Here is a 20,447-nt window from a genome sequence, read left to right as displayed (position 1 = left end):
AGGACTGCTCCAGGAGGTGAGAAGTGGTGACTATTATACTATTATACTATATATACTATTATACTATTATATATATATATATATATATATATATACACACTATTATACTATATATACTGTTATACTATATATACTATTATATATATATATGTGTGTATATATATATATACATATATACACACACACTATTATATTATGGGCCATGGAAGTGTTACGTGAACAAGGCAAAGAATAAAGATGATTAAATAACTCACACATTGTTAAAACCCAGAAATATGCCAGATGTCAAGGTAACAGGACTATCTGCAGGCCTTACACTTTTATGTAACCCTCCTCTTCCCCTCCCCCCCCACCCCTGCCTGCAACTTTAATATTTCCCATGAAAACCATTTAATGAAGATCAAACAAATGATCTTTGAAGCAATGGAGAAAGAGCATGTCTGCAGATGCTCCTGCCCTCCTTAGACAATTTTGAGCCTACTACACGTCAGGCTGCACTAAGGGCTGGAAAAGCACTGATGTGTAAAATGGCACATTTTACAGAAGCCCAAGGATCTCAAAGTCACAGGTATCCAGAGGGATAAGAGAACTTATGATTTAGATGGAGGGTAAAGGTTCAGTAAAGACCTTTTCTTGGGGAGGGGATGGAAGGGCCTGACATTTAGACCAAAGTGTGAAAACATGCCCAGGAGGTAACCGAGTGAAAACCGAAGGGAGAGGAGGGAGACAAGAGGGAGACAGCAGGACGACACCGCTCCATGCCTTGGAGGAAGGAAAAGCGGCTTGCATGGCTGAAGTCCAGGGAAATGAAGGGACGATGCTGGGATCCACTGAGAAGCCACTGTTCTCTAGTCAAGTATGGGACTGGTTCTTTTATTTATTTATAAGATTTATGATTCACTTGAGAGAAAGAGCACGTGCACGAGTGGGAGGGGCAGAGGGAGAGGAAAAGGGCTGACTCCAAGCTGAGCTCAGAGCTTGACGCAGGGCTCGATCTCACAACCCTGAGATCATGACTGAGATGAAATCAAGAGTCGGTGGCTTAACTGACTGAACCACCCAGGTGCCCCGGAACTAGTTCTTTTAAGTAGGGGAGTGGTGTGGCGAGGAAGATCATGAACCACACCCCCTGACATTTCCAAGTCACCCATCATCATAACGATAGATGTAACATGTAATATACATGTTATAGGTGCGTGATATTGATTATTTATAATGAGAAATATATATTGGGTCTTTACCTTCCTTTCTGACACAGAGCTCCTAACACCCTCATTATTTCCTAAAGACATCATTTGTTAGGTTAATGAGGTGACTTTTGGAAAGACCCTGTGGGGGCTGCTTGCCAGGGGAACTAATCACAGAACTCGAAGGTTGGGACTTTCAATTCCTTCCCCCCACACTGACCTTTGGGGAGGGGAGAGAGGCTGGAGTCAATGATTGATTAAAAATCATGCCTATGTAATGAAACCCACATAGAAACCCAAAAGGACGGGGTGGAAGGTGTTGTTCAGGAAGCTTCCGGGCTGGTGAACACATGGAGGGAAGCTGTGGGCCCTTCCCCATATCTTGCCCTATACGTCTCTTCCAGCTCTTCCTGACTTATATCCTTTTACAATAAACCAGTAATCTAGTAAGTAAACTGGTTTCCTGAGTTCTGTGAGCACCTCTAGCAAATTCATCAAAGTGTGTATGTGTGTGTGTGTGGGGGGGTGTCGGTTGGAACCTCCAATCTACGGCTCATCCATCAGAAGCATAGGTGACAACTTGGACTTGTAACTGGCGTCTGAAGTCGGGGGGGACGTGGACGGAGCAGTCTTGTAGGACGGAGCCCTTCACCTGTGGGATCTGACATCATCTCCGGGTAGACTGTGTCAGAGCTGCGTTACCTGCTTGGTAACATGGCGAATACGACAGAGCTCATATACTGGAGAGCGCTATCTCTAGAACCACATCCATACGTCCTTGCGAATCCTCATCACAGAACTATAAAGCCAAATTTAAGAAGAAAACAAAACATAACACCTCCCAAATCCAAATTAATGGGCTAATTTTAACCCACTGGTTAATGTCATTTTGCTCCAACTGAAGAGCTCTTTGCGCTGCGACGGCTCAGTCCTTGTGTGCAGCCTGCAGCGGCCGTCCTGCCTCGGGCAGGGTGGTGACTCCTTCATTCCACCTCATTCCTTTCTCCTCGCCGCGGTAAAACAAGAACTCCCACGGCAATTACGATGTTCTTTCACCTTCGCTTACAGCATACACACCACACACGTATCCAGTCCTACACTTTTCTCATTAGCCCGTGGCAATTAGAGTCCTAACCCTTGGCGCCAACATGACTGCAAACACAAACATGGGCTGCAGAGCACACGTGTTCACCTCGATGAACTCCAATGAGCTTATATTGCTAGAACAGAAGCAAAACAAAACAAGCAAAACGATGAAAATGGAAAAGTGAAAGAAAAAGAACCCAAAGCACTGATAGGGGGCCTCGTAGGACATGTTAGAAGTTTTGACACGTGTTCACAGGCAGAATCAAAGTCATGAGGCCGTTTTTACGCAGCAGAAGGTCGTGATCAGATTCGAGGTTTTAAAGAATCACTCTGTGTGGAGTATGGAATGGAGTGAATGCATGGAAGGAGGCCAGACAGGAGGCGGGGAGACAGAGGGGAGGGTAGAGGGGTAGTGACGGGGGGCAGGGGTGGGTGGCAGCGACATAAACTGAGAGGCCCCAGAAAAGACAGGAGAGAGAGAGAGAGAGAGAAGGCCCTGACCCTGGCCAGGAGGGTGGTAAGTGACAGGGAGGTGAAGCGAATGCCTCCTGCAAGTCCAGGGAGTTTGCTAGTGGGTTGATCTGAGCACCACAACACAGGTGTGCACGTCTGTGAAAACCTGTTGAGCTGTCTACATAACGTTGGTACACTTTCCTGTGTGGACTTCTACCTTCATGGGGACCGGGGGGCAGCATACAGAGGAGAAGGACTTCCAGTTCCAAGAAGGACTTCTTGATCTCAGGCTTGAGAGCTGGGAGGATGGAGAGTCCACTTGCTGGGAATGAGAACGTGAGAGGAGGAATACACTTCTGGGAGAAACTTAGGACGAATCTAGGACATGCCATTCTTGAAATGCCCATGAGACATCTCTGTGATGGTAGCTCATGGGCACTTGGACACATGTCTGGAACTTGGAGGAGAAACCAGCCAGGTGGGGTTTGGGGAAGGGGGTGGGGGGCCATCTAAGACCAGGGAGTTCTGCAGACCTGAGAGGGAAAGGTTGGGTAGAAGATGAGCAGGTGCAGGATGAGTGAGAAGTGCCCAGAGAACCAGGAAGAGACCCAGAGTAATGGCGCACCATGGAGGGGAGAGGGACTACCTTCCATCTCCTAATGACCCCCGTTTTTCCAAATATCTGTGTTTTGGCAATGCTTCTGTGCCCTTCCTCCCCTTTCTGCCAGCCATATTCCTACACATTCTTTGACTCATAATCCCACATTACTTCCTCTATGAAGCATCGTCTGAATTCCTTCCTGAGGATCCACGACCACGGTCTCTGAGCAACCATGGACATACTTCTGCTATAGCATTTGGCAGGTTTTACCGAAGTTAGTTACATCATTTTCTTCCCATCAGAGAAGAAGTTCCTAAAGGCAGTGATTGGATTTTGTTATTATTATTTTTTTAATTGCTAAAATCTAGCCCAGTAACCTGGCATATCATGTGAGCAAGAGGCCTGGTTCAAGTCCTATTCAGATTGGTGCCTTTCTAACCCAGGATGCAAGTTTTGTTCACTGTTCCAATTCGATTATCTATATTCCTAGAAATAGAAGACTGAATGCCTAATTATCCATGCGGTGGATAATTAATCCTGTTTTGGAAAACCAAAACATGCAAAGGTCCCAAATCCACATTTGCTCTGTATATCTATGCTTGGGCTGACAGCTGTTGAATGCTGGCCCTCTCCCAGACACCGTCCTGGGCAATGAGTTTCATAGTGAATTAGCCACGGGCCTTACCTACACCGTAGCTCTTGAAAGGTCATATATACCGACAGACTGTAATAAACTAAATCCCCCCAAGCTCAATAAATGTAAGAAGTCCAAGTCAAAGTAAAATGGAGCAGATCAACCAAAATCAAATGCTGATCTTGCCAGTTAGATGAAAAAACTTCAAGTCTTAAACATGTTTTAAAAACTATAATAGCAGAAGCGTTTGCTTAAATGTGCACCAAAAGGTAAAATGAGAGCTTGGGAGAGCTGACAACCTTGAAAGTGAGACCAACACGGGAGGCGCGGACTAGAAGCCTAGGGATTTGGCATTACCACCAGGTAGCTGGGGACCGTGGCCAAGTGACCTATGCTCGTGAAAGGGGGAGAGAGACTGGTCGCTGAAGTCCTCTCTAATTCCAAACAGGTCTATTTTCTGTTTTTAAAGGTATTTGCACGAGAAAATGTTTTCAAAGTAGTAAAACTTGTTGTATCCACCAGGGGGCAGATTATGCCCAAGGAAATCTACACAGGGCTACGGTAACCTACAAGGTTTTAGACTCACCCTTCTCTAAATTCCCACAGCCCCAACTTCCACTAAAAAAACAAAAAACAACAACAACAACAAACTGCCAGAGAGATCTATTAAACAAGACACATTTTAATGAGAACACTATTCTTAGAGACTCCGTTTCCTGAGTTAATTCAGATAAATACAGTTACTCTGTTCACACGGGCGTCTCACAACGGGAGCTTTCTGTTTGGGATCCACTCCCCTCCACCTCCCACCTTATTTTTAAATACTGCAGTCTTTGGCATGAAAATGCCAACCCCTTTCCGTTTTATTACACATATACATACACATAGGCACGATGACCTCATTTGATTTTCCTCTCTCTTCCTAAGCTACTCTGTCTAGCAAGTGATGGATTCGTCATCCTCTCCTTTTTCCCATCGACTGTAAGTAAGAAACATAAGCAATGATCAACGGCAAATATTTAGGCACCTACGTGTGGAATACAATTTGATCTTCTTAAAATAGATTACATTTTCTTTCTTTCTGTTGATCTTATTAAATCATACCCTGTATGAGGAAATAGGGATCTTCTATTCTGAGGTCTGAGCTTTGGTGAAGTTCCCTACAAAGAGCGCTTCCAGACATAAGGCAAGTTTCTTTACTGGAAATGGGACCCTTCAAAGCTGCCCCCCCCCACTTTTAAATATGTTAAATAGCTTCATTTTGATGAACTGCAAGTCATCATGACTCATTTAGTTAACTAAATAAACGGAGAGCCCTTCTCTCCAAGTTACTTCCACAGCCCAGGACGTTAGCACCGTAAAAGTGATTAGGAAAAGAGGGTGTATCTGCTCAGATGCTTGCAGAGAGAAAGGCAGAATGAGAAAGGCAAAGTTCTGCTATCCTAGTCCTATAATTCTGATTTGTTGTAAAAGCAAGGACCCATGCACTGGCGTAAAGGGCAACACCTGTCCGTCAGAAGAGCATAACCCCTAAAGCAGTTTTCTCTGTGTGGCGTCTACGGATACCACTGAGCGGCCACATACACCAAAGGACTGTTGGAAGGTTGATGCCTGAATGAGCTGACACCTGAGAAGTTCCTGGCACAGCGTCCAAAACACAGCAACCCCTCAGAAACCATTAGCGCCTACTCGTCTTCGAACAGGTGCCACGTGGGACCGTCCCTCTCCCAAATGTCCTCAGCTGGGGGGCTGCTTCCCTTCCCCTGGGTTTCAGTGAGGGACATCTGGGCCTACCTGTCCGTCCCTATACCCGCCCCCGTCCTCCCCACAGGAGCTGAGGTGGCTTCCCTGATAGGTGAACTGGGGGAAGGGCTGGCCGCTCTTCACCGGCTGGGAACTGGTTTCCCACAGTGATCATGGCCACCACTTACCTGCCTGCACCCGGATCAGGGCTTGAGTCTCATCTGGGGCTTCGACGCTAGCAAGCCCGATTGGCTTGAAGTCTAAAGCTAACATATGGCTCTCCGTCTGTCTTACAACTTGCATTGAATCAGAAATCCGGCGGGGGAAGAGAGGGTCCTATTTCTCATCTCACCTACATCCAAAATGCCTTGTCCTTTTCTCTTGAAATAATGTAATTATTTTGCCACAAGTTAGGACTAGAAAGTCACCTACAACAGGAGTCAGAATCTTTTCCCCCAGCCGTTGTGGTAGCCTACAGGCTTTCAGTGACAGCCGTGCCCCTTGAGTGCAGGCCTGGGAGCAGGAACGAGGGCAGTGCCTGGGTATTCCACGGAAACGTCACGGAAAGTGAGGCTCAGCACATCTGCTCTGGGTACTATCCACGGGTGCTTTGAACATCACTAGAACATGACTCTGGTATAAAGAATTAATAAGAAGATCCAATTGGATAGCACTAGAGATCAATTTGAATTAGTTCATAAAAGAATTTTTTTTTTAAGAGTGAGGGAGAGAGCATGAGCTGGGGGAAGAGCAGAGAGGAGGGAAGAATCTCAAGCCGACTCCAAGCTGAGCACAGAGCCTGACACGGGGCTCGATCTCACAACCCTGAGATCATGACCTGAGACAAAATCAAGAGTCAGATGCTTAACTGCCTGAGCCACCCAGGCGCCCCCTCCTTAACCTGCTAAGCAGGTTTTGTGTCGGGGGGGGGTGCTGGCTGGGAAGACAGAGCCGCCAGCGGGGTGGGCTCCCGGCACCAGCTGCCCGAGTGGCCCCCTTCCCGGCCTCACGGCTGCCGGTTACCTGATGAGGACACACTGGTTGTCGTGGCGCTTCCACAGGCACCGGTAGCACTCGTTGGCCACGGCGAAGACGTGGGGCGGGAGCTCCCCCAGGTGGCACTTGCTGTAGCGCTCCATGGCCGCGCGCTCGTACAGGCCGGCGATGGTCTTGTAGGGGTTCACCGAGGCGATGATGGAGCCAATGTAGGTCTGCAAGCACAAGGGGGGGACACAGAAGGACGCCGGTTACACACGGCACTGGCGGGCAGGGGGTGTAGGAGGAGGGCGGCTGCCTGCACTCACGCTGGGGCAGAGACAGAAGAGGCTGGATACAGCTCCGTGCTCTCCCGCTCGGCCGGGGAGGGGCTGCCACACGCCCCCACAGCCCCACCTGTCTCGAGCTGTGACAGAGTCCCCCCATCGCGCACGAAGAGGAAGGCTCCCCTCTGCATACAGGGTTCCTACACCTTTTTGGTACCAAATCTTGCCATTCTGTACACACGAATGGAGCCATTTCAGAGAGGACTCGCAGTGACAGGTAAACCGCAGCAAGATGGGGAAGCAGCCCAGGCCCAAANGTCTCGAGCTGTGACAGAGTCCCCCCATCGTGCACGAAGAGGAAGGCTCCCCTCTGCATACAGGGTTCCTACACCTTTTTCGTACCAAATCTTGCCATTCTGTACACACGAATGGAGCCATTTCAGAGAGGACTCGCAGTGACAGGTAAACCGCAGCAAGATGGGGAAGCAGCCCAGGCCCAAATCCCTGTTCCCAGTGACCTCATCCCGTCCCAGGTACAAACGACTGTCCAACTCCCCGTCTCCGGCCTCATCAGGTGGCTCTCAGGAAACAGCGGGATTAAAGAAAGAACTAGAGCGACACCAAGCAAGGGGGTGGGGGAAAAGAATAGAGAGTGACTGTATAATGGGTATGGAGTTTGTCTGGGATAGGAAGAAGATTCTAGAGGGAGAGTGTGGTTATAGTTACACAAGATTGCAAATGTACTTTAATGCACTGGACGGTACACTTAAAAACAGTAAAATGGTAAATTTTATGTCATGTATAGTTGACTTTTTGTTTTAAAAAACAGAAACAAGGGGCGCCTGGGTGGCGCAGTTGTTAAACGGCTGCCTTTGGCTCAGGGCGTGATCCCAGTGTTATGGGATCGAGCCCCACATCAGGCTCCTCAGCTATGAGCCTGCTTCTTCCTCTCCCACTTCCCCTGCTTGTGTTCCCTCTCTCGCTGGCTGTCTCTCTCTCTGTCAAATAAATACATAAAATCTTTTAAAAAATAAAATAAAATAAAAAATAAAATAAAAAATAAAAAACAGAAACAAGACCATTTTGAAAATACTAAGTGATCTGGAACTGAGATGCCTGGCAATCTTACCAAATTTCTGGAACAAAATCTGGGCCAGGAATTCAGCAAACTCTTCAGAGCAGCAAAGCAGAGGCTACAGCTATTAACCTGTAAGGCCTGCTGCCTTGTCCGCATGGACCAAACCGTTCACTCGGACTTCTGCAAGAAACGCTAACGTGGTTTGGCTACCAGGTTTCCAGGCTCAGACACAGCGGAAGGGCAGAGCGGAGGGGTGGAGGCAGGCTGCCGTAACCACCACCTTTGATGGCACACATGCCCTGTGCCAAGGGCTTCACGGAGAGTTCTGGGCTGCACTCGGCCCTCCAAAATTCCTGTGTTGAAGCCTTAACCCCCAATACCTTGGAATGGGACCGTATTTGGAGCTAAGGCCTCTAAGGAGATGGTTACATTAAAATGAAGCTGTTCGGGTGGGCCCTAATCCAATCTGACTGCTGTCCTTTTAGGAGGAAATGTGGACGCTCAAAGAAACCCCAGACGTGTGTGTGCACAGATAAAGACTGTCTGAGGACACAGTAAGACGGCGGCTGTTTGCAAGGCAAGGAAGGAGCCCTCAGGAGAAGCCAATCCTGCCAACACCTTGACCTTGGACCTCTCGCCTCCAGAACTGTGAGAAAAATCACTGTTTAAGCCACCCAGTCAATGACATTCTGTTCTGACCTCTCGAGCTGACCCACACAGGGGGCATGACCCCTTCACACTCACAATAACCTAAGGAGCTTCTCAATTTTACTACCCCGGTTTTTCAGAGGCGGAAACAGGCGTAGCGATGATGTCCTGGTCACCCCGGTTTTTCAGAGGCGGAACAGGCATAGCAATGATGTCCTGGTCACCCCGATTTTTCAGAGGCGGAAACAGGCATAGCGATGATGTCCTGTTCACCCCGGTTTTTCAGAGGCGGAAACAGGCATAGCGATGATGTCCTGTTCACCCCGATTTTTCAGAGGCGGAAACAGGCATAGCGATGATGTCCTGGTCACCCCGATTTTTCAGAGGCGGAACAGGCATAGTGATGATGTCCTGGTCACCCCGGTTTTTCAGAGGCGGAAACAGGCATAGCGATGATGTCCTGGTCACCCCGATTTTTCAGAGGCGGAAACAGGCATAGCGATGATGTCCTGTTCACCCCGATTTTTCAGAGGCGGAACAGGCATAGCGATGATGTCCTGGTCACCCCGGTTTTTCAGAGGCGGAAACAGGCATAGCGATGATGTCCTGGTCACCCCGATTTTTCAGAGGCGGAAACAGGCATAGCGATGATGTCCTGGTCACCCCGATTTTTCAGAGGCGGAAACAGGCATAGCGATGATGTCCTGGTCACCCCGATTTTTCAGAGGCGGAAACAGGCATAGCGATGATGTCCTGGTCACCCCGATTTTTCAGAGGCGGAAACAGGCATAGCGATGATGTCCTGGTCACCCCGATTTTTCAGAGGCGGAAACAGGCATAGCGATGATGTCCTGGTCCCCGGTTTTTCAGAGGCGGAAACAGGCGTAGCGATGATGTCCTGGTCACCCCGGTTTTTCAGAGGCGGAACAGGCATAGCGATGATGTCCTGGTCACCCCGGTTTTTCAGAGGCGGAAACAGGCATAGCGATGATGTCCTGTTCACCCCGATTTTTCAGAGGCGGAACAGGCATAGCGATGATGTCCTGTTCACCCCGGTTTTTCAGAGGCGGAAACAGGCATAGCGATGATGTCCTGGTCACCCCGATTTTTCAGAGGCGGAAACAGGCATAGCGATGATGTCCTGGTCACCCCGATTTTTCAGAGGCGGAAACAGGCATAGCGATGATGTCCTGTTCACCCCGATTTTTCAGAGGCGGAACAGGCATAGCGATGATGTCCTGGTCACCCCGATTTTTCAGAGGCGGAACAGGCATAGTGATGATGTCCTGGTCACCCCGGTTTTTCAGAGGCGGAAACAGGCATAGCGATGATGTCCTGGTCACCCCGATTTTTCAGAGGCGGAAACAGGCGTAGCGATGATGTCCTGTTCACCCCGATTTTTCAGAGGCGGAACAGGCATAGCGATGATGTCCTGTTCACCCACGTAGGCACGACGTGGTAGAGGTGAGATCCGAAGCCGAGCAACTCGACTGCAGAGGCCTCTCTTCTTACATTCCTCGGCAAGGCACAGCGATGCAGCACGGGGAAAGGAGAAGCAAGCAACGCTAGGCAGAGAGTCCAAACATCCCGAGAGCATCTGTACCACATGGCGGCATTTATATTCATAGTGACTGCCAGGAACGCCCAGCAAAGTGTCATCTGCTCTATGGAACGGGTCGTCAAACGTTAGGAGGTTTACAATACATTTTAGAAATATTTTGAACCCAAAAGGTTAAAAACATAAAAGAGTTATTACCATATGATCAATGATTCCAGTCCTAGATATATAACTAGAAGGATTAAAAGTACTTCAACAAATAATAGCAGCATTATTCACACTAGCCTGAAGGTCAAACAACCCCAACATCGACTGATTACCCGGCGGGCCGGTAAACAAGATGTGGTATGCCCATACAATGGATTATTATTCAGCCCCACCAAGCAATAAAGTACTGATGTGTGCTACTGCGGGGATGAACCCTGAAAACATTACACCAAGGTAAGGAAGTCAGACACCAATGTTCATGCATCCAGAAAAGGTAAATCCATAAAGACAGACTGACTAGTAGTAGTTACTATGGGCGGTGGGAGGAGGCAGGAATGGGGGGTGACTGCTTAGTGGACATAGGGTTTCCATTTGAGGTGATGAAAATACTTTGGAAGCAGACGGGGGTGTGGACTGCACAACATTGTGAATGTACTAAATACACTGAATTGCGTAGTTTAATGTGGTTAATTTTCTGTTATGATAAGGTCATCTCCATTTTAAAAAGGAAAAGAGAGAGCTCATTAATGGGTAAATGTTCAGGTCCTTAGAAACCGCAACTCTCCAGCAAGTCCATTTTTGTCCGGCCAGGGCACCGTGGGAAAGATCTGGCCATAAAGAAAGATGGAAAGTGCTTTTCCCTCTGGGGAAGGAAAGTGTCCTACTTCTAAAGGGCAACAGAGAACCACCTGACCCCCTGGAGCGCGGATACGTCCTCTGTCAGTGCTTTGACCACGGGCGCTGGTGCAGCCGTCACGCCAACTGTCTGCAGAGGTGAAGCAGGCCGTGCTTGAGGCTCTGGGCCCACTACTTTGTCTAAAACGTCAGACCTGTTTCTACCCCTTGGTAGCTGTATGGTTTTTTTTTTTTAAGGTTTTTTTTTTTTTTAAACTCTATTTATTTGAGAGAGAGCAAACTAGAGAGAGAGAACGAGCACACACGCACAAGCAGGGGTAGGGGCCGAGGGAGAAGCAGACTCCCCATGGAGTAGGGAGCCAGATGCGGGGCTCAATCTCAGGACGTCGGGATCATGATCTTAGCTGAAGGCAGACACTTAACTGACTGAGCCACGGAGACGCCCCTAAAGTTTGTTTATTTTTAAGTAATTTCTACACCCAACGTGAGGCTCGAACTCATGACCCTGAGATCAAGAATTGCATGCTCTTCCAACTGAGCTAGCCAGCTGCCCCAATTATTATTTTTATTCTGAAAATATGAAAACTTCATTTTTCTGTTGAAATATGTTCTTACTTTTTTCCTACTTTGGCAGAAATCAAGACACTTTAATGCCTTCCCTCTTAAAACAGCTAGGTAGGCACACTGCGATCCTCTTTCTCAGTTACAAATAAAATGTAAAAGCCACATGGTATTAAGTTGAGAATTAATTTTCCTTAATATTAGGATATTAACCCATTATTAACACACTTTTTAAAAAATGATATGCCCTGGGGCACCTGGCTGGCTCAGTCAATAGAGAATGCAACTCTTTATCTCAGGGCTGTGAGTTTAAACCCCACATTGGGCATGGCACTTACTTAAAAACAAAAAAACAAAAACAAAAAATTGAAAAACGGTATGTCTAGCCCATGTCTTGAAAATTCTGCACATCTTATCATAACAGGTTTGTATGGTTGTTCTAAAATTTGGGAGATGAGCCTTTGTTTTAAAAAGTATTGACTTTCTCATAAAGAGTATCATAACCTTTCCACAAAAGCTTTACTTCGAAAGTGATTATTTTGGTCAAAACCTCATGCTACCCCCTCCCTGGTTGGGCAACGCCACTGGTCATACAGCATGGCTTAAGGGATCACTCATCCTGGAAGTGCGGAGGACACGGTTTTTATATGGGGGTAGGAAATCCAAGGGCATTAAAAGTTTGTTAGCAAAGTTGAAGCTGGAACATCCAAGATGGTCTTGTGCCTGGTTTTAAGTTATTCACATTGCGCTTTGCCCAATGAAACAGCTGTAAAGTATATCAGAACAACAATGTGGTTGGTGGCTATGGCAGTTACCAACATCACACACGTGTCCTCCCTAGTCTCCACCCCACAGTGATTCTAGAGAAGGAAGCCAGACATTCTCAACAGCAGACGTTCAGCACAGAGGCAGACTGCGGAACTGGCCGTCATGCCTGGTGGGCCCACTTAATGCATCACGAGACCCTTCCCCACTGAGCCCATCACTGCCACACAGTCGGAGCTGGCCTGTGAGCTGAGACCCCCCGGTGTCTCTGGCTCAGGAAATCATCCCAACACATCTACAGATCGCTCCATTGTTGAGTTACCATCCTGACGACTTCAAGAGGACAGAACCACGCAACACTGTGAAACGGAACACTTTCACAAAGAGCCTCCAAAGGCACGTCATTTGAGGTGAAAGACGAAAATCCGAAGTTGGTTTAGTTATAAAACGTTATTCTCGCCAAATGACCGCTATGGCTCCGGTGGTTGTATGCTTTTCCTAAAACAATATTGATCTTCATGTCTGACTTCCCCAACAAGATGCTGAAAATCCATTTCTCATCTTTCAATCTAGCCAACTGCCATGAAGACCATGGGGTCCCTTACTATACGTTGTCGAGAAATTATAAGGTCTGTATAAATATTACTAAAAATAGACTTTCACCACTTTATGCAAGAAAGCCTGATTTTTCCCATTTTGATGGGAAACTTCTGGAAACGTATAGCACATGCCTTTGTGTTCTCAAACCCAGGTTGGTGTACCTCACTTATGCTTTTAAGGATCTTTGGTCTTATTCAGTCTCTCAGCCTCTAACAATGACGCCCACACCGAACGAGGCAGACACGGTCTTCTCATCTCCACTAACACCAAACCCAGATCCTAAGCTCCCAAATGCTCGAGACGGCAGCTTCTCAACCTTCCCATGTACCCCAGGCAGTGCCCTTTGAGGTGGCCCCAAATCTCCTGTGGAATAAAAGGCTGAAGCCTTCTCCTTCTGAGACTGCTGTGTTGGAGGAACGGCCTAAGGTGCTGGAAGAGTCTCCAGATAAGAGATCCCTTTGCTGTATAGTTAAAAGGAAGATACCGAGCCAGGGTTTTTTTTTTTTTTACTTTGCATTGCACACACCACATAATGCATGAAATGAAGACACACATTCAAAATGACCTGCATTTCAACGGCTCAAAACTTTCACTGTTAAGGTGAAGTTAGGAGCAGGATGGCAGGTGTCTGTCCTTAACGACGTGACAGTTCTTCACCCCCTAAGAGCACTTGCATATCCTTAAGCCAGATGAAGAGTTGAATTCCTCTGTCTCCACAATGTTCAGGACCCTTCTTGCCAGGTGCAGAGAGATCACTTAAGTATAAAATAGCTGCACCCGATTTTAAAAGATCGAGCATTTAGTGGTATATGGTTATATTCCAACGTGACTCTAAGAATGCAGGTACTCCTGTTGGGGTCCTTTCCACTTTGTGGTAGAGACTTCCAACATATAAAGTACATAATCTAAGAAAAAAGATCCCTCCAGTTTAGACCATATTAAATACTCTAAGCAAAGAGAGCATATTTACAACAGGTCTTGAATCTGTTCAAGGTTTTCCATAAATCCAAGCACTTTATTTTCTTTGCCATATTCCTACTGAGTGAAGAACGGTTTTTCAAGCTTTATATTCTCCAGGGTGTATAAAAAACATTACCCAACAGCTAAAAGGTGTTAGCAACCCAGGTATCCATCACAGGAAGAATGGGTAATTCAATGTAGTATACCCATACAGTGGAATATTATTCAGCCCTAAAAAGGAAGGAAATTCTGACACACACACACAGCATAGATGAACCTTGAGGACATTATGCTAAGTGAAATAAAGCAGTCCCAAAAGACAAATATTGTAGGATTCCACTGAAGTCACGTACCTAGAGTAGTCAAATTCATAGAAACAGAAAGTGGAATGGCAGTTGCCATGGGCTGGCATGAGTGGGATGGGGGAGTTGTTTATTTTTCCTTTTTCTTCTTTTTTAAGATTTTTTGAGAGAGAGAGAGCTCACACACACCAGAGGGTGCACACAAGAGTAGGGGGGAAGGACAGAGGAAGAGAATCTTCAAGCAGACTCCCGGCTGAACGCAAAGCCTGACATGGGGCTTGATCCCATGACCCATGAGATCATGATATGAGCCGAAACCAAGAGTCAGACACTCAACTAACTGAGCCACCCAGGCGCCCTGGGGGAGTTGTTGAATGGGCATGGGGTTCCAGTTCTGGAGATTTAAGAGCTCTAAGAGACTCACAACAATGTGAGCTACACAATACTATTAAACTATGTGCTTTAAAGTGGTTAAGATGACAAAGTGTGTGTGTATTTGTTGACAACTGAACATTTTAAAAATTAAAAAGATATTGAGAATTTTGGTACTAGAATACATTAATCTGTTTTTTTATAATATCAAGGAAAGATCTGAAAACAAGCACAGAATTCAGGGTTAAGTAACAAGAAGCATCAAACTCCATTTCTGGACACGTACCTTCAAATTTTAACCCAAATTGAGAAACAAAAATATTCCAGTGACAAATTATAGACCATTTGGTAAGGGAGGGGACAAAAGGCATTTAGATTTTCAGGGACAAAATAATCTCATTGGAGCTCAAATATTAATAAATACATAGATTGTGGCTGACACTAAATTCAACAAATGGAATCCCACACACAGGGACAGCAAACAACCAGACTTAATTTGAACCAAACTCAATAATCTGAAATCTTCCCAAAAAAGAAAAAGAGCAAAGAACATGTAAAATGTGTGTCTGACTGGTATACACAGAGAACCCAATTTTTTACTTTTTAAAAGCTATTATTTTTTTAAGATTTACTTGAGAGAGAGAGAGAGTGCACACAAGTGGGAGGGGCAGAGGGAGAGAGAATCCCAAGCAGACTCTATGCTGAGTGCAGATCTCACCCCTGGGCTCGATCTCACGACCCTGAGATCAGGACCTGAGCCAAAACCAAGAGTCAGACACTTAACCGACTGCACCACCCAGGCTCCCCTATTTTTATTTTTTAAGATTATAGGAAACCTTGTCCCATTTACAGCTAAAAATGCATCTCTATAACTACAATTTAAGTAAAAACTTAAATTAATGAATTTTAAAAAAAATGCCTGCCTAATATAAGACCTCCACTTAGTACTGGAGGTTAATTGGGCTCTTACAACGTGAATGCACAACCTTTACTACTTTGCCTTCTCACTAATGGCCTCAGTCATGTCTTAAAAGGCTTGTCACCAAATTTTAAATGACAAGCCTACATGTTTCCCAAACAACTTTCTCTGACATTTCATAATTGTGGGGCACAGAGGACAATCCTACCCACATGTGGGCAGGCCAGAGGCCAGTGTTCTGCCTCCTCTGACAGATGAGGGAATGGTTAAGTGCTGCCCCTACAGTCACAGAGCCGGTGAATGAGATCAAGGACAGGAACCTGGGTTCCCAGTGTGCCACACTGTGGGTCTGTGGCGGCCCCCTCCACCGCTCACCCATGCATGGAACAGGAATCCTCCCAGACTCTGTCCAGCTCATCACCAGTGGCCAACGTCTCATGTCTTGTACATTCCACTTTCAATGAACTCTAGTATGTCCTTCCCCTCCATCTCCCACCTTGGCCTCACTCAAATTTTCATAAAAGCCCCCTTCCTCACCAATTTCCCAACGCAGACTTGCAGTTCAATCCAAGTTCCATGCTTGACACATGAGCCTCTGAAGATGACAGCTCTCCTGCTTAGAGCCCTCCATCAAAACCCACCATCTTCAGGTCACCCAACTGGGATATTTGAGAAGAGAGTCTGAGCGGCCCCCAAAAGGTGAGAGAACAGCCAGAGTCCTGACAAATTATTCTCATAAGAGTTACAGAAGCTGGGGGCGGGGGCTTCAGTTACTGAGTTTTCATCGTTCGTGCCAAGTGGCACTTTCGAACCTCTGTAAAACAGAAGTGTAAAACCACATGGCAACAACGACAGTCGTTCCTAATAGCTTATTCAAAGGAGGACACATTAGGTGAAATCCTAGAGGTCTATCAGCAAAAATAATTATGGTCAAGAACATCTTGTCTTTCCCCCACTACCTTAAAACATACCACTCTGCACAGGTTATTTTATCACTAAAACAAAGGCTGCATGGATAAGAGAGTCATTGAATTAGTCAAGTTCAAATGTAATATAAGTAAAAATGGTGACTGGCAAGTGGAGGGGGTCAAAGAAGAGACTTGTTGTTGGGGCGCCTGGGTGGCACAGCGATTAAGCGTCTGCCTTCGGCTCAGGGCGTGATCCTGGCGTTATAGGATCTAGCCCCACATCAGGCTCCTCCGCTATGTGCCTGCTTCTTCCTCTCCCACTCCCCCTGCTTGTGTTCCTTCTCTTTCTGGCTGTCTCTATCTCTGTCAATTAAATAAAATCTTTANAAGCGTCTGCCTTCGGCTCAGGGCGTGATCCTGGCGTTATAGGATCTAGCCCCACATCAGGCTCCTCCGCTACGTGCCTGCTTCTTCCTCTCCCACTCCCCCTGCTTGTGTTCCTTCTCTCTCTGGCTGTCTCTATCTCTGTCAATTAAATAAAATCTTTAAAAAAAAAAAAAAAAGACTTGTTGTAAATTAAGAACAAGGGAAGCAAAGATCACCTGGTAAGAAATCCCAAGAGTTGTGAGACACGTTTGTTACATGTTGTACCATTTATTCCTCCACAGAAAGCTATTTCTGCTGCTCCAGAAATGGCCATGACAATGCCATGCAGTCTGAGACCCTGAACATGCGAAACTCTCAAACATGAGGTGAGACCAGGTACTGGCCTCCTCACCTTGGATTCCAAATTCCACCAGAACAAAGACCTTGGTCATTTGCACGGCTTTTCAGAAATAGAAAGGACATTCTATTTTGAAGCATATAACAAATTTTTTGAGTCAGAAAAGTTCCACATAACTCACCAAAAAATACATTTCCTTGCTCACTTGAATAATCTGAAACAGCTGTACCACATGTTGCTTAAAAATGTTGGAAGAAACTCACTGCATTTCTTCAATCCAAAGTCTACCAATTCAAGTTTCAAAAGGCATCAGGGTGTAATGCCTAGTATCTCTTTCCTGCACCAAAAGGAACCAGTATAACGCAGAAAACCAGAAGTGACCCAGTGGCCTCAGCCGCACTCTGCTTTGAGGTCCGGATAATTCCGTGCCACTGTTGGGAAGGCGCTATTCAATCACGGTAACTAACAGTCTACGCAACAAGATTTGGCCATCAGAACCCAAGAAGTCCTCAGCCCGGAGCTATCTTCCCTGGAACACTGCTTAACCCCTCTGGGCCCAAGATTCTGATCGGTCATAAACACACATCCTCTGTCACCCCACGTGATGGCTACATGAGAATACTACATAAATCAGGGGTATTTATTGCTTTTGTTAATGAGAATAAAAACCACAACTGATTTTCATCATATGATCGTGAAGGTGGCTGGGTGTGGAACAGGTGCCTCTGAAATGCACGAGGGAAATTGCCGTGCCATACTTTCCTAAAGGGAAAACTTAACAAGTGGGAATCATCAGCCAGATTTATTTCCCATCCACCATTCTCTTCTTTCCTTCCACCTTGACCATCTCAGCTCCATGAAGCGATATCTTTGTCCTGAACGCAGCTTCAGTTTTAAATTACAGATCCATACGCTCAGTGGTGCACTGGACATGTTCACTTGGATGACCCTTAGCTCTAACCCACATGGGCAAGGCTGAGCGCCCCAAACACCTATTTTTTCTCACTAGTGACATCTTTTTCTTTTAAAGATGTTATTTATTTATTGTGAGAGAGAGCGAGTGCACGCGCGTGAGTTGGGGGAGGGGCAGAGGGAGAGAGAGAATCTCAAGCAGACTCTGTGCTGAGTGCAGAGCCCGACACGGGGCTTGGTTTCACCAACCCTGAGGTCATGATCTGAGCCGAAATAAAGAATCAGACCCTTAACCAACTGAGTTAACCCAGGCACCCCTCACTTAGTGGCATCTTGACAAATGCACCATGGTCAACCCAAATGGTTAATCCAGAAACCTGGGAGTCATCCTACAGGAATTCAGCCTGTTCGCCCCCAAACCCTTTCAAGCATGTACATTCTTCCTCTCAGTATCCTTCATACTCAAACTCCCCCAGGACCTGTTCGGAACCCCATCATTTCCATCTAGCTTGCTGGTCCTACACTGGGACGCCTCCTGCACTCATCCATCACCTTGCAGCCAGAGTGAGTTTTCCCAGAACGGAAAGTTGTCCTGTACAGCCTTCACAAATATACTCCAACTCATTCACTTACACACAGAGCCCTTCCTCAGTTGCTCTTGACCATCCTGCCAGACAGCTGCATTTAACATTTCAGCATCGCGAATGTCCTGCAGTTGGACAAACGCACCATACTAGCGCATGCCGATCTGCTAGAAATGAGCCAGCCTCCCTCTTGGTCAAATCCCCCTAGGAATACTTCAAAACTCAGCATGACTAGTGCCTCTGCTGGCAATCATTTTCTGACCCCTTCCTTCTTTCCTCCTTTGGATGCTCATTCATGATGTTCCTAATACTTTTGCTACACTCACTGTCACCCTGAGCAATTGTCAATGGTTTGCTCGCGTCTGCCCTCCCCAATGAACTGTGAGGTCTTGGAAGGGCACTGTCTTTCATTTATCCAATCTTTCCAACAATAGTTACTGTGAACAAGAGTAATTTTGCATCCCTGGAGCTCAGCACTCAGCCTGGCACACACGTAGGGCTGCATCCATGTAGACAGATTGGGGGCACACCATTTGACCACAAATCTACCAAATACATCCATGTTTTAACTGTGTTCTAGTGCTCTATGTCCATTACCTTCGACATTAAAAAAAAAAAAAAGTTTGCCATCATTATCCAATTAAACAATTTAAACCATTTTTAAACAATTAAAAAAACTGTTAGGCATTCACATTTGTTGAAAACTAGATGACAACAGACAAGTCAAGTTGTTACTGAAGTCAAGCTCTGAAATTTATAAGTGACATTTCCATTTAATTTGAGCCAATTTCTGACTAAAATTCTCTGTTGAAAGGAATCTGACCCCAAAAGAGAGGCAGAAAAGGAAGAAAAAAAAATTGTAAAAACAACGTTCCTAATTGCCGCCATCATGTGTTGATGTGGAATCGGCCACTCAGGAGTATAAATGCTCGGTAAAGTTTAAAAATACATATAGTCAGACAGATGGTTACAATCATCTTTTGGCAACACCGGGCTTGATTTCATGTGAAAAAAAAGCCCCCGACGAGCCACACTGTTTTCAGCTGTTCCGGGTCTGAGGCTCAGGCCACGGCTGCGCACCACGCTGCTTCCAGGCCGCCCGGTCTCCGTAAGCGGCAAGCTGTCACTTGACACTGGCTTTGAAAAGGGACGGAAATGAATCCACAAAGGTCTACTTTGGGAAAAGTCCACTCCAGGAAATGAAATGCAGATTTGGACGTGCACATCCGAGACAGTCAAGTCCATCCACTACCCCAGTCTGACGACTGTGGGCGGCCCAGGATCTCCCCGCAGGTGACCTCGGGTCCCCTGCCTGCCCCGAGCACAATCTCGAGCTGGCAGCGCCAAACACATGATGCCCGGCAGAAAGCCACAGGCTTCCAAGTTCGTTCCAGAACACCATCACACGCATGTGCAGAGTCGCTCTGGAACGCCACCTAACCAAAGGGGATGTTTTTGAAACACCTAAAAATACACGGGCTGTGAGCAATCTTGTGTGTTACACAAGCATGTCTCTTTGGTCACGGCCCCAGCTTCTCCAAAGGGGCTCACTCGATTCGGATCTCTGCGCTGTTGGTTCAGCAAGACCAACAGATTAACCGACGGGCTGGGTGGACCGGAGCACGGCTTCCTCCGGAGCCATCCCCAGCGCCATAATTGCAGACGAGCCTGCAGTGGCCCGCGGCTCTCTCCGTGATGTGGTTTGGAGCCCGTCCTCAAAGGCTGGGAGAGGAGGCTCCTCCGTGCA

The 20,447-nt window shown here is 46.7% G+C and overlaps 1 protein-coding gene across 1 annotated transcript in view; it reads right to left on the bottom strand.

Moving 5' to 3' along the window:
• MYO10 (myosin X) overlaps positions 1–20,447 on the bottom strand; it is a 228,227-nt gene that overhangs the window by 115,067 nt on the left and 92,713 nt on the right. Inside the window, exon 4 of the mRNA XM_011231438.3 lies at positions 6,728–6,915. Coding sequence (XP_011229740.2) covers positions 6,728–6,915 — 188 coding nt within the window. The remainder of the gene's footprint in view (positions 1–6,727; positions 6,916–20,447) is intronic.

The sequence above is a fragment of the Ailuropoda melanoleuca genome, chromosome 3 (genome assembly GCF_002007445.2).
Source record: "Ailuropoda melanoleuca isolate Jingjing chromosome 3, ASM200744v2, whole genome shotgun sequence".
NCBI lineage: Eukaryota > Metazoa > Chordata > Mammalia > Carnivora > Ursidae > Ailuropoda > Ailuropoda melanoleuca.
The sequence above is the reverse complement of the archived record's forward strand: the minus strand, read 5'-3'. Positions and strand labels throughout refer to the sequence as shown.